This window comes from Salvelinus alpinus, chromosome 2, assembly GCF_045679555.1.
Source record: "Salvelinus alpinus chromosome 2, SLU_Salpinus.1, whole genome shotgun sequence".
In the NCBI taxonomy this organism is placed as follows: domain Eukaryota; kingdom Metazoa; phylum Chordata; class Actinopteri; order Salmoniformes; family Salmonidae; genus Salvelinus; species Salvelinus alpinus.
In genome coordinates, this window is record NC_092087.1 from 109,538,993 (window position 1) to 109,554,193 (window position 15,201).

At 39.5% G+C, this 15,201-nt stretch overlaps 3 protein-coding genes and 1 long non-coding RNA gene across 3 annotated transcripts in view; 3 read left to right on the forward strand and 1 right to left on the reverse strand.

Moving 5' to 3' along the window:
* The window catches only part of LOC139550433 (uncharacterized), a 401,870-nt gene that overhangs the window by 363,207 nt on the left and 23,462 nt on the right, over positions 1-15,201 (forward strand). The gene's annotated exons all lie outside the window — the stretch shown is intronic.
* LOC139548377 (zinc finger protein ZFP2-like) overlaps positions 1-15,201 on the forward strand; it is a 372,237-nt gene that overhangs the window by 162,394 nt on the left and 194,642 nt on the right.
* LOC139548823 (zinc finger protein 180-like) overlaps positions 1-15,201 on the reverse strand; it is a 223,334-nt gene that overhangs the window by 24,495 nt on the left and 183,638 nt on the right. The window lies entirely within an intron of this gene.
* LOC139552213 (zinc finger protein ZFP2-like) lies at positions 3,273-14,706 on the forward strand. The gene is made up of 2 exons (XM_071363721.1): positions 3,273-3,941; positions 10,927-14,706. The coding sequence occupies exons 1-2, from the start codon at positions 3,474-3,476 to the stop codon at positions 12,193-12,195; spliced, it is 1,737 nt and encodes a 578-aa protein (XP_071219822.1). The 5' UTR covers positions 3,273-3,473; the 3' UTR covers positions 12,196-14,706.

The window sequence follows — 15,201 nt, forward strand, 5'->3', positions numbered from 1 at the left end:
TGGAGTTAGAAAGTTGGCTGTCAGAAGTACAGTTATACAATGTAAAATTACTTTTAATCTGTCTGTCTGTATATTTCAAAACATGGCATTTGAGGGTGCAGTGAGATACCCCAGAGTTGGACTATACTTTTCTCATAAATCATCTTAAATATTATACTTAATTAAACCTGGAAATCAACCAATCCTCTGTTGTTAATTCAATAGAAAGGTCAAATGCTTTATTATCTAAACAGAGAAAAAAAATGGTGCTGATGAATGCACTGGCTGTGTTCCAGTGGGTCTGGGCAGGTGTGATGTAGTTAATGGAGATGGAGGTGTGTTCTAGTGGGTCTGGGCAGGTGTGATGTAGTTAATGGAGATGGAGGTGTGTTCTAGTGGGTCTGGGCAGGTGTGATGTAGTTAATGGAGATGGAGGTGTGTTCTAGTGGGTCTGGGCAGGTGTGATGTAGTTAATGTTTCTATGATGTTGTTTGTATGTGTATCTTTTGTACTGTTTATAAAATATCAAATAAAATATTAAAACGTTTCCAATGTTCCATTTCCATTTCCAACATTTCCAATGCAAAATGCAAAATAACACCATACAGTTCTATTTTTGGAGTTATTACATTAAACCAATCAGAATTTAGAAGAATGCCAAAGTCAGGTGTGAAGTAATATGGAGGACCAGCCTATTCCCTATGATGTAAACTACAACAGAAATAACTTAAAATGTATAACTTAAAATTAAACCAATAATTTGCACTCATGACTTGAGTGATTAAAGTAAACCACAGTTTTGTAAATACATAATGCCATCTAACCAAATATCAAAGAATGTTAGCTATATGCAGTTATCTTAGCCAGCCAGCTAACATTAGCTATATGCAGTTATCTTAGCCAGCCAGCTAACATTAGCTATATGCAGTTATCTTAGCCAGCCAGCTAACATTAGCTATATGCAGTTATCTTAGCAGTTATCTTAGCCAGCCAGCTAACATTAGCTATATGCAGTTATCTTAGCCAGCCAGCTAACATTAGCTATTTAGCCAACTAGCTATTAGCCTAACCAGCGTAGCCAATCAGCACGGTTATGGTCAGCGAGCTGGAGCCCAACTAAAACATAACACTAGGTCAAAAGAGCAGAGACATACAGAATGATGGCAGGGAAAATCCCTTACATCCAAAATAGATTCCAGAAGTCAGTCAGAGTGCTAGCAATAAGCCAAGGTGGAAAATGTTACAAAACTCCCGTAGTCTAATTCACAGAAAACATGAAACTGAAAAGTAGTGACTATGGTCAGCGAATTATCTTAGTCAGCCAGCTAACAATATATGATGACCTATATGCAGTTATCTTAGCCAGCTAACATTATCTATATGCAGTTATCTTAGCCAGCTATCATTATCTATATGCAGTTATCTTAGCCAGCTATCATTATCTATATGCAGTTATCTTAGCCAGCTATCATTATCTATATGCAGTTATCTTAGCCTGCCAGCTAACATTATCTATATGCAGTTATCTTAGCCAGCTAACATTAGCTATATGCTGTTATCTTAGCAAACCAGCTAACATTAGCTATTTAGTCAACTAGCTATGGTCAGAAAGATGGAGCCCAACTACCGGAGACCAGTTAGAACCCAACTAAAACATGATGTGTGTTGAACGTGTTTGCATATCAAAAGATTAGGGACGAAATGAAGCTTCAGACGTCATTGATCACTGCTGATAAAGTGACACACTGCTTTGAAGTTTACTGCTAAGCGATTTCAGCGCATGCCTCGTAGCTCCGGTATCAAATGTAACACGTAACAGCGCGTGCTACGGGTGGGTGTTGTTATCGTGACCAGTGAGCTGAGTAACGAATATCGAAAAGTTGACAAAACAAAAAGGAGCAAGCAGGTTGATTTCATCTGTTGTCTTGAGCCCACGGCAAGAAGGCACCAGAGCCCACCGTGCTAACGGGTTCCCACTAGATAACACAACCACACAGTTAATGAAAAGCATGAGGTGAAGCTTGAGCTAGATATCAACCTATCGAGCTAGTGTGACCTTCCTGGTCTCTCAAGTCAGTGAGTCAACACAGGAAGGAGCAATAGATGGATAGTTCATTTATTTCCAAAGCTGCAATGATGGGACACACACAGTATGGATGAATGATCAGTAGTGACAGGATATAAATAGCACTCCCACAGCAATTCTACATAAATCTGCCCTATAATATACTAACAAAAAAACGACTGAAATGTCTATCAAAGTCATTGTGATCGTATAGTGGATTTAACAATTCCTACTAATTCATAATTCATAATTTACTATTATAAATCAATCAATTGTTTCCATGTGTCTCATATTCACTACATCAGAATAAACCATTTTAGTTTAAAAATAAATCAAATTAACCTGGAAAATGACTAAATGTCCCCCTCTGGTGGCGAAGAAGTATAACACACCTAAACTAACAAAACCGCGCTAATAAACTGGCTGGTGTTCATGAGTTTATAAAACATATACTTTATACATTTGTCATAAATGACCTGCATTGATGAGACACACAGTGTGGATGAATGATCAGTAGTCGACAGGGTAAAAATAGCACTCCTAAAGAAGATGCATTTTCCAGTTAGATACCAACTTGAAAGAGGGAACTTTAGCATAAAACCCACATGGAAACTGAGATTTGGCAAATAACATATAAAGAGAGGCTTATTTGACGCCAAACCAACAACAATAGTTACTAAAACATAAATTGCTAATGTATGATTTAAAAGGTGGATTTTATGATGTAATGTCAACTTTATATATTTCTATCCCGGGACTATTCCATTTTGAACTCACCCACAGCAATTCTCCATAAATCTGCTGTGGATTACCCAGAATCCCGAAATAAATTAATACATATGTGATCATTCAAAAACATAACTGGTTGTGCTTATAGGGAACCAGATCGTGAACACAACTAAGTTACTAAGTCTTTAACCACACTGTATTGTTACACTGGTGAGTAAAAACTCATGCTTCCTACACTAACTTTTTGTCTGAACATTATATAATATATATTTTACGTCACACTAGCGTCATTGTCTTAAAGTCGCACATCTCCATCGCAGTCAGAGGTTCAGACTGAGCGTTACCCACTCCAGTCAGCTGATGGCGGTGTGCGATTTTAAGGCAATGCTGTTAGTGTGACGTATAATCTAGTGGACGGAACGCAATGCTGTTAGTGTGACGTATAATCTAGTGGGCGGAACGCTTCTTTCAGCAGCAGCAACAGTTAGTCAGACACCTCGGTAGCTTGCTAGACAAGATAGCCGAACCCATAAAGCTCTTTAGACGCTATAGTGTATATTAGCCACTGTGTTTTAAACCCTCGTCTGTCGTCTAGTTAGTAAGTTATCCTATTTCATTTCATATTTACGGTGTTGTTGTTATTATTCAGCTGGCGGGCTGGTTAAGTTAGCATTAGCCTAGCTAGCTAACATCTCCGACCATGAGTTCACTAAATTACTCTCTTCCTGCTGAAGAAGAGACGGTCTGCTGGACGGAGAAAGAAGCTCTCATCAAAGAGGAGGAGGAAGAGAAGGATGTTACAATACATAAACAAGTAGAGGGTGAGGTTGTTACCCTGAAAGAAGAAGAGAAAGACGTTACAGTGAAAGAAGAGGCGTTCAGAGTGAAAGAGGAGGAGGATTCAGTTTTTGAAGTGAAAGCAGAGGAGGGGGAGATTACGGTCTCATCGGAAGAAGAGGAGGAGGAAACTGAATATCTGGGCCCGATTTCCCAAACGCAATTTAAGGCATCCAGTGGTTCTAAAGATGAACTTAGCCATAAGATGGTTTTGAGAAACCGGGCCGTGATTACCACTGGTAAGTACTGTCTTAAATACAGAGGTACAAACTCTGCAGTTGTTGAACTGATGTTTGGTGTTAAAAGGGAAATCTGCAATTGCTACATCCATATTTTGACTTTAAATTATTTATTTTATAGCCATTGATTCTTGGAGAATATAACACATGCCTCATGAGCTTAGTTCAACTGTTGTACCCATCAGAATCCCAAATAAGCTTTTTTACTCCAATGTTTAGAAACAATGTAAATCAACACTGAATAGCCTCAACATGGTTAACTATAATGTTGATATCATGGATGGTCAGTCCTTTCATCCATAGGTCTGTCTATGAATTTGAGAGTAGTTAAATGTCTCCAGGCCCATCATAATCTTATTACCAAAACAGTTGTGGATTGAGAGCCTTGTTATTGTTTCAACTGCAGGTTGGTTGATTGATGTGTGGCTTTTTTAAAGGGACAACCTAGTATTTAAACAGCAACAAAATGGCTGCCAAGAGACTTGGTTTGGTAAACAGCTGAGGGATGGGGCTGGAGAAATGTAACCACTCTCAAATTCATAGAGAAAGCTATTGTAGCAACCCTAACTCATTACCTAGCGACCTCGTCAAGAAGTTCAGACATCTTGGTGTAACAGTTATAAGGTGTTGGCTTGACAGTCGCTGGACCCAGGTTTGAGTTCAGCTCAGGGCTTCCCCACGAATTCACTACACTATGAATACAAGGACTGGCCATGCATGATGTCATAATGATAGTTTAACCAGGTTTCTAGGCTATATATTATATTCTAGAATTCCTCCATGATGTCATAATGATAGTTTAACCAGGTTTCTAGGATATATAGTATATTCTAGAATTCATCCATGATGTCATAATGATAGTTTAACCAGGTTTCTAGCATATATAGTATATTCTAGAATTTATCCATGTTGTCATAATGATAGTTTAACCAGGTTTCTAGGATATATAGTATATTCTAGAATTCATCCATGATGTCATAATGATAGTTTAACCAGGTTTCTAGCATATATAGTATATTCTAGAATTTGTCCATGATGTCATAATGATAGTTTAACCAGGTTTCTAGGATATATAGTATATTCTAGAATTGCCAGTGAAGATTTCCTGTGGAGGCTAATTATTAGAGCTGTTGATAAGTCATTGTATAATATTCAGCCAATTTTTTTTCATGCCTTTACATTAATGGAAAGACATACCTAGATGCAATTACATTCATGAATTGGTTTGAAACCTTTGTTTTAAACCCTTCTCAAAGTTGGTGCCTTGACGGATTTGTAAAAAATGGTTTATCATGAAACACTTTTATTTATTTATTTAAATGTAACCTTTATTTAACTAGGCAAGTCAGTTAAGAACAAATTCTTATTTACAATGACTGCCTACCCCGGACGATGCTGGGCCAATTGTGTGCCGCCCTATGGGACTCCCACTCACAGCCGGTTGTGATACAGTCTGGATTTGATCCAGGGTGTCTGTAGTGGCGCCTCAAGCACTGAGAAGCAGTGTCCGCTGCGCCACTCGGGAGCCCCAAAATCATGTTCTAGTGCTGTCCCCAACTAAAATACATCTTGGTCAACCAAGAGTCATCTGTTCTTTCTACCAATCGCCCCATGTGTTTTTATAAAATCAAATATACGTACTGAATTTGTCTGATGCTTTAAGCATTCTGATCAAATAATTAAGACACACAAATGACTCGAAGTAGGGGGTAGGGGGAGCCGGTCGTCAACATAACCCGACCAGAGGGAGCCGCTCGTCAACATAACCCGACCAGAGGGAGCTGGTCGTCAGCATAACCTGACCAGAGGGAGCCGGTCGTCAACATAACCCGACCAGAGGGAGCCGGTCGTCAACATAACCCGACCAGAGGGAGCCGGTCGTCAACATAACCCGACCAGAGGGAGCCGGTCGTCAACATAACCCGACCAGAGGGAGCCGGTCGTCAACATAACCCGACCAGAGGGAGCCGCTCGTCAACATAACCCGACCAGAGGGAGCCGCTCGTCAACATAACCCGACCAGAGGGAGCCGGTCGTCAACATAACCCGACCAGAGGGAGCCGGTCGTCAACATAACCCGACCAGAGGGAGCCGGTCGTCAACATAACCCGACCAGAGGGAGCCGGTCGTCAACACAACCTGACCAGAGGGAGTCCCCCCTCCGCTGCTGGACTTCGTAAATTCTGCCGTTTTGCTCCTGAAGTTTTCAGTAATAGACTAATAGTCTACATATAGATAGACTAATAGACTAGTAATAGGACTACACCATCAGTCTGCAACCTTTTCCAGTTGGAGTGCCAATTTATCTGACCATTTCTACCAATCTGTGTGCCAGTTATGATTTTCATATGCACATTTTACTGGAACAGTTTCATTTAATTTATAATAGTATCTCAAAATTATTGTCTGTGATTAATCTACAATCTATCTAAATGAAAATTATACAAATCTAAATAACTTTTATTGCCATTGCCAACTATGTAAAAAAATAGCCTACATAAAGCCAACAAATAAAAACATTGCATTCTGCAGGTAGAACATATCCTGATAGAAATAAATATCCTAGAAATCACATTGGCTGCAAATGGCCTGTCTACTACAAACTTGAAACATTGTATCAACTATCAACTGGGTCAGGAAACTCGGATAGCAAGCTTGCAACATTATATGAAATATTCTAGGCCCTCAGTTTCCTGCTCCAGTGAGTTCTGGACAGTAATCAGGTATTTTATGACATTTCCACTGGATCAGAGCATTACATTTTTCCCTTTTATGCCGTGTGTTTATCGAAATGGCGAGAGCTGGAAATATTTTACAAAAATACTTTGAGGAACTATTGTCATTCGCAATTGATTTTGATTAGCCTTTGTTTACTTGCTGTTTGGATGTGAAGAAGAAATTACTTTGAGAAGCTCCACAACTCATTAGTGGTTCAGCGTTAAGACAATCAGAAATACTATCAGACATCCCAAAATGGGCACATTTATAGGCCTACATTTGTGTGCCGGCCGGGTAGACTAGTCCTACTACTATATGGGTAATCAGGTGTGCGTCCTTACTCAACATTGACAGGGGTGTTTCAAACAAAAGACAATGAATAAATTGACAACTGACGCATCTTGCGGGGTCAGGTCTGGGTGGTCTGCCATGGGCCGTTTAATTTAGTATCCGTTTGGGTCGGCTGGGGAATGATTGTATTTCCCCATAGTATGTTGTTCCGAAGTTGACTGACTGAAAGGGAGTGTAACTTTGATTATAATTACACTTCCCTGAAGGAGAGAAACGAGGTACAACACCTGTTTGTCCCCGCCCTTTCCTGGGGTGGTGAAGAGCGGTATTAAATTTAAGGAATAAAATCTAAGCCTCACGCTCATCACCTGTGGAAGGCGGGGATTCCAGCGAGGCGTGGATATGATAGTATGTTGTACCTAGTTTCCCTCCTTCAGGGAACAGTAGTTATAGTCATAACGTTAAGCTTGTCATATGATGAACTTCAACTTAAATACTGAATATTGCTGTCGGACAGTTTTTTGGTATTCAGATCTCTGAAATGCTCTCTAACTACGTCACATTTAGTGTCTCTTTATGTTACGCTGGGAAAACAGTTTTCAATAATTTCAGAGTTTGCTAAATCCAATGGTTCTAACTGAAAGTCCCCTTAGCTTTATTGACAACACCCAAATGGATACTGTCATTAACATGGTTTTTCAATAATTACACATAATTCTTAATACTGTAGCTGTTTAGTTAGTCACATGTTCAACTATCATCAGCTGATCCAGGAAATCATTTTCTGAATGCCAGTCAAATGACAAACATCACGACATGCAACAACAACCAAAGTGCTTCTTCATTCATTACTCTGGTAAAGACAGTTATGCCGTGCTCCACGTTGGATCAGACATCCCTAACAAATTGGTGTTTATAATGTTATTGTCTGCTTGATTTACAGTAGGGTCTCGTTAGTCTGTTTGCATACAGAGATACTTAGCTCATAATGTGTAGAGAACTGTTCCTTGATGGATAGGCTATTGTACAACACACAGAGCTATTTTCCTTTATTTGTTGTTTGGTGAAGTTATGGGTCCTACAGTAGGTCTATGTTGTTGTTAGGTGAAGTTATGGGCCAATTTGGCAAACAGTGTACAAACCCTCATTGTCAGGCTGATGGAAAAGCTAGACAAAGAGCATTTTACTGGTTGAAGGGTTTTTTAAGTACAAAGCGGTTGATTTGCGATGATCACACAAACATTATATTAAGCAGGACATTCATGACATGCTTGGATCCAACATCCCTAACAAATTGATGTTTGTAATTAGAGGTCGAAACCTGGCTAAACTATCATTATGACATCATGGATGAATTCTAGAATATACTATATATCCTAGAAACCTGGTTAAACTATCATTATGACATCATGGATGAATTCTAGAATATACTATATAGCCTAGAAACCTGGTTAAACTATCATTATGACATCATGGATGAATTCTAGAATATACTATATATCCTAGAAACCTGGTTAAACTATCATTATGACATCATGGATGAATTCTAGAATATACTATATATCCTAGAAACCTGGTTAAACTATCATTATGACTAGAGGTCGACCGATTAATTAGGGCCGATTTCAAGTTTTCATAACAATCGGAAATCTGTATTTTCGGACACCGATTTGGCCGTTTTTTTAACACCTTTATTTAATCTTAATTTAACTAGGCAAGTCGGTTAAGAACACATTCTTATTTTCAATGACGGCCTAGGAATGGTGGGTTAACTGCCATGTTCAGGGGCAGAACGGCAGATTTTCACCTTGTCCGCTCGGGGGATCCAATCTTACAACCTTACAGTTAACTAGTCCAACGCTATAACCACCTGCCTCTCATTGCACTCCACAAGGAGACTGCCTGTTACGCGAATGCAGTAAGCCAAGGTAAGTTGCTAGCTAGCATTAAACTTATCTTATAAAAAACAATCAATCATAATCACTAGTTAACTACACATGGTTGATGATATTACTAGATATTATCTAGCGTGTCCTGCGTTGCATATAATCTGACTGAGCATACAAGCATACAAGCATCTAAGTATCTGACTGAGTGGTGGTAGGCAGCAGCAGGCTCGTAAGCATTCATTCAAACAGCACTTTCGTTCGTTTTGCCAGCAGCTCTTTGTTGTGCGTCAAACATTGCGCTGTTTATGACTTCAAGCCTATCAACTCCCGAGATGAGGCTGGTGTAACCGATGTGAAATGGCTAGCTAGCGGGGTGCGCGCTAATAGCGTTTCAAACGTCACTCGCTCTGAGCCTTGGAGAGGTTGTTCCCCTTGCTCTGCATGGGTAACGCTACTTTGAGAGTGGCTGTTGTCGTCGTGTTCCTGGTTCGAGCCCAGGGAGGAGCGAGGAGAGGACGGAAGCTATACTGAGCATACAAGCATACAAGTATCTAAGTATCTGACTACACTGGCAATACTAAAGTGCCTACAAGAACATCCAATAGTCAAAGGTTAATGAAATACAAATGGTATAGAGAGAAATAGTCCTATAATTCCTATAATAACTACAACCTAAAACTTCTTACCTGGGAATATTGAAGACTCATGTTAAAAGGAACCACCAGCTTTCATATGTTCTCATGTTCTGAGCAAGGAACTTAAACGTTAGCTTTCTTACATGGCACATATTGCACTTTTACTTTCTTCTCCAACACTTTGTTTTTGCATTATTTAAACCAAATTGAAACATGTTTCATTATTTATTTGAGGCTAAATTGATTTTGATGTATTTTGATGTATTAATGTATTAAGTTAAAATAAGTGCTCATTCAGTATTGTTGTAATTGTCATTATTACAAATAAATAAAAACATTTTTTTTTAATCGGCCGATTAATCGGTATCGGCTTTTGTGGCCCTCCAATAATCGGTATCGGCGTTGAAAAATCATAATCGGTTTACCTCTGTTTATAATGTGTTATTGTCTGCTTGATTTACTGTAGTTTCTCGTTAGTCTGTTTGGACACAGAGATACTTAGCTCATAATGTGTAGAGAACTGTTCCTTGATGGATAGGCTATTGTACAACACACAGAGCTATTTTCCTTTATTTGTTGTTAGGTGAAGTTATGGGTCCTACAGTAGGTCTATGTTATTGTCCTTTATTCAGGACATTTATAATTACAACACATTACAGAGTAGTCTAGTGGGATTATTCACAAAATTATCTAGTGATCAGGTTATGAAATGTCATGACAGACATTTTAGTTTCCATGTTTCACCTGAAATATTAAATGATTTATAGTCCTAGGTCTATGTTGTTGTTAGGTGAAGTTATGGGTCCTACAGTAGGTCTATGTTGTTGTTAGGTGAAGTTATGGGTTCTACAGTAGGTCTGTGTTGTTGTTAGGTGAAGTTATGGGTCCTACAGTAGGTCTATCTTGTTGTTAGGTGAAGTTATGGGTCCTACAGTAGGTCTATGTTATTGTTAGGTGAAGTTATGGGTCCTACAGTAGGTCTGTGTTGTTGTTAGGTGAAGTTATGGGTCCTACAGTAGGTCTATGTTGTTGTTAGGTGAAGTTATGGGTCCTACAGTAGGTCTATGTTGTTGTTATGGGTCCTACAGTAGGTCTATGTTGTTGTTAGGTGAAGTTATGGGTCCTACAGTAGGTCTATGTTGTTGTTATGGGTCCTACAGTAGGTCTATGTTATTGTTAGGTGAAGTTATGGGTCCTACAGTAGGTCTATGTTATTGTTATGGGTCCTACAGTAGGTCTATGTTATTGTTAGGTGAAGTTATGGGCCAATTTGTTAAACACTTAATGTACAAACCCTCAGTTTCAGGCTGATGGCAACGCTAGCCAAAGAACATTTTACTGGTTGAAGTGTTTCAGTATAAAGCAGTTGATTTTGCGACAATAACGCAAACATATAGGAGATTCAAACAAGCCTTACAATTACAATGCATGTGCATCGCTGCAATTTTAGCACAGAACACAGAGGGGTCCTTTTTTGGAGACCAAAGGTCATCTGGCACACTGCTTAGGTCTTGACTGTCTTAAGACAATTGTAAAATAATTTAACAGACATCAATTGTTGTACAACTGCATGGGTACGCTCTGGGCATCACCTTTTACCTCAAATAAACAGTGGATTTCTGCTGTTGTGGGCCTTAAACCGTCTGTCTGACTTTGTTGTTCGCACAGGAGAGATACGGGACTATCGTGGATCCTCTGGGGAGCCTCAACAACATCATGATGCTGACGAGGCAGAGAAGAGTCTCTCCAGATCAGAACACCTCAAGAAACACCCGCAGAGATCCACAGGGAAGATAACTCACTGCTGTTCTGACTGTGGGAAGAGATTAAACTCCTCAGTAAAACTTAAAATACATCAAAGAATTCACACAAGAGAGAAACCATATAGCTGTGATCAATGTGGGAAGAGTTTTAGTCAATCTGGAGATCTGACAGTGCACCAGAGAATACACACAGGAGAGAAACCGTTTAGCTGTGATCAATGTGGGGAGAGTTTTACTACATCTAGCCAGCTGACTGTACACCAGAGAAAACACACAGGAGAGAAACCTTATAGCTGTGGTCAATGTGGGAAGAGTTTTTCTACTTCTAGCCAGCTGACTGTACACCAGAGAACACACACAGGAGAGAAATCTTATAGCTGTAATCAATGTGGGAAGAGTTTTAGTCAATTTAGCTCTCTGACAGTGCACCAGAGAATACACACAGGAGAGAAACCGTTTAGCTGTGATCAATGTGGGGAGAGTTTTACTACATCTAGCTCTCTGACTGTACACCAGAGAAAACACACAGGAGAGAAACCTTATAGCTGTGGTCAATGTGGGGAGAGTTTTACTACATCTAGCAAGCTGACTGTACACCAGAGAAAACACACAGGAGAGAAATCTTATAGCTGTAATCAATGTGGGAAGAGTTTTAGTCAATTTAGCTCTCTGACAGTGCACCAGAGAATACACACAGGAGAGAAACCATTTAGCTGTGGTCAATGTGGGAAGAGTTTTAATCAATCTGGAGATCTGACAGTGCACCAGAGAATACACACAGGAGAGAAACCGTTTAGCTGTGATCAATGTGGGAAGAGTTTTTCTACTTCTAGCTATCTAACTATACACCAGAGAACACACACAGGAGAGAAACCTTATAGCTGTAATCAATGTGGGAAGAGTTTTAGTCAATCTAGCTCTCTGACAGTGCACCAGAAAATACACACAGGAGAGAAACCATTTAGCTGTGATCAATGTGGGAGGAGTTTTTCAACTTCTACCTATCTAAATATACACCATAGAACCAAGGAACACACAAACACCCCTTAGCTGTGACCAGAGATAATCTGATAAATGATCTCTGATCAAATATCAGAAAATTTATGAAGGAGTTGTGTCATGATATCAATGAATTAATGTCACAATGTAGAATGTTTTAACATTGTAGTAGGAGTATTTTAATGTCTCAATGTAGAATGTTTTAATATATAGTATATTAATATACTCTGCAGTCAGTCAGTCAGAATGTCACAATGTAGAACCCTAAACATTTGCCCCCTTATCAATTGGTTTCAACATGATATGGATATTATGCTCATTGGGGGAAATCCAGGCTCTGAATTGAAAGAGTACTATGTATGTGATTTAACACAAAGTGACTAACAAAAAAAGAGTTGTCCTCTAACCAGTGATGTACACATTATTCCCAGAATCAACTGATTTCAACATAATATCGATGAGTTATGACAAATAAGTGTTGTGTTCCTTTGTTTAGAGACCCCTAAACTTAAATGCATCACTCCAATATGTAGCTGACTGTCTTCTGCAGGTTCTCCTCTAACCAGTGAGCTAAAAGATATCTCCCATTTCCATGTTTTTTTGTTTGTTGTTAGTTTCAACAGCACGTACAACCTGATTTCCCCCCTAATCGATATCCGTGATTTATTGCTACTTGTCAAAACAACAGTGTTTCTGGTGCTTGTGCAGTTTATAAGGAGCTTGTTTTAAAAAGACAATTATAGTGGCAGATGTTTGTGTATATACCACATGTTAGGTTTTCAATTGATCCCAAACTGTTTCTGCATATTGGTTATTGATTTGGACACGTTAAAACTGTGTTTTGACAGTGGGCTATCCCACCTAGCAAAATGTAATTGAAAAGCCATTGAAAATAATACTATGCAATCAAATATTTCATATTTACATTTCATGAAACATTTAATGAAAATTATTCATGCAACCAACTGACAGTTTTGGTACAATTATATTGACATTGTTGCCCTGTTTTTAGAATATCAGGGTTCATTCTCACATGTGCCAAACCAAATGTACTAGAGCATGACATTGGGGACTGGGCCCCGATCCAACAACATGCCTATCTAGTGAACCCTGAAAAGAGAGAGAAGCTCTGCAGTGAGGTGGAAAGTTACTACGGATATTGCAGGAGTTTCCTCTTGAAATCAGACATGTCCGTGGTGAGGACAACCTGGTTGCTGATTGTCTCAAGGGCCGGCAGTTAAAAATATTTGTGTTTTGCGTTTAGCCAGTGCGTTGCCATGGATCACAATTTATTTTGACTGCACGGTTTTCCGTATTGGAGATGAGTTTTGTTTGGGCTCGTTCCAAGGGGACGAGAGTTCTAGAAGCAAGTGGGTTTTAGGATTCTATTGAAAGAAAAAGGATTTAAAAAATAATACTATTGTATATTATTATTTAGAAATACGTGTTTATTCTTGTTTTTGATTGTTGACAGCCAGTAGACACTATGTTTATATTGTAGAAGCATTGTAGTTGATTATGTGAAATGGAAGTTGTTTTCTGTTGGGGGTGAGCAAACTTGTCCAACAAAAATATAGGATATATTTGTTGTCTAAAGGGGGAAGGTGTTACAGGCTTTGGTTTTTCCATTTATGTTTTGAGGTTGGACTTTAGCACGAATAGCTCGTTAGCACGTATAGCTCATTAGCACGTATAGCTCGTTAGCACGCAGGGTGCATTGATTGGTGTCACCTCGTTAGTCAGTATGTGTTACACCTGGGCTGGCTTGTCCATCTCGTTAGTGGGAAGGTGTTTCACCTGAGCTGGTCCAGGTTCTATTTAAGAGTGTCTGGCCCAGTGCTCCAGTTGTCTTGATAGATGTGGAGAGTCAACACCTTTAGTTGCGCCACCTTTTTGGTTTGCTTCCTGTCTTTAAGTTTGGCGTGGGTTTTTCTTTTGTTTGCCTCTTCTTGGCAGATTTAGTGGGTCTCATGGTGGGTGTCTTTTATGTCCCAGTTGTTGTTACTAGTCAACTTTCAGTGGACACTGAGAGCAAAACTGCAACATTATGTTATAATACTTTTATTGCATCAAATGGTTGTTTTATGCAACAGAATAGAGGGTTCTTAGAACTATTGTGTCTGTGTGTTTTACTGAGGATGGGCCTCTGGGAGAAAACACTGACAGGAGATTTACAATGTCTTTTGGGTGATAAAACCTAAAGAGACCGCATTCCAGAGCATGAGTTAATGTTTCTGTTCTATATGGTACCAGGGAGAGACCCTGGTCTCTACTCAAAGAGTACTGTTTTTACAGCAGATACTGTTTGCTGAGTATTATAAGTATATTTCATACAAATCTTAACCTTGTGACCCGTTCTATACATCTGTTGTTGGTCATGTAGGTTGAAAGGGGTGCATCTTGGCTGTAAAATACTTTTGTATCGTGGCTCTCAACGAATCATCTGGGGGTGATTTGTTGACCAGCCATCATTATCGTAGAGTACTAAATTGATTCACTTTATATTTGTGTGTTGTATTGACCTGCTCCCTTATTAATAAGTGAATAAATATTTAGATTTAACTCTGACTTGTGTGATAAGTTTGTCTCCATTTGATATTAAAGAAATTAACCACATTTGGCGATGGGGATGTTAATCTTCACTTGGTGACCGCTCCTGACGACCTGGGTAAATGGTGCACCAGGGATCCCTCAAACTTGGGATCTCAGGGAGACCACACTTTGGGAATGGAGCAGATGGACCAACCATTGATCTGAGAGGCAGCGAGCCGAGTGGATACCACATCTCAAACCTAGTTTTAAAAAAAAAAGAGGTCAGCGAAACACGCAAAATTTTGTTTTTAGAAAAGCCTCGTAGTGTGTATTCCTGTGTGAGGGGGGCACCTTGGAGGTGTAAACAGGGCCCAGTCAGGAGGCTCTGAGTGTGTATTCCTGTGTGGAGGTGTAAACAGGGCCCAGTCAGGAGGCTCTGAGTGTGTATTCCTGTGTGGAGGTGTAAACAGGGCCCAGTCAGGAGGCTCTGAGTGTGTATTCCTGTGTGGAGGTGTAAACAGGGCC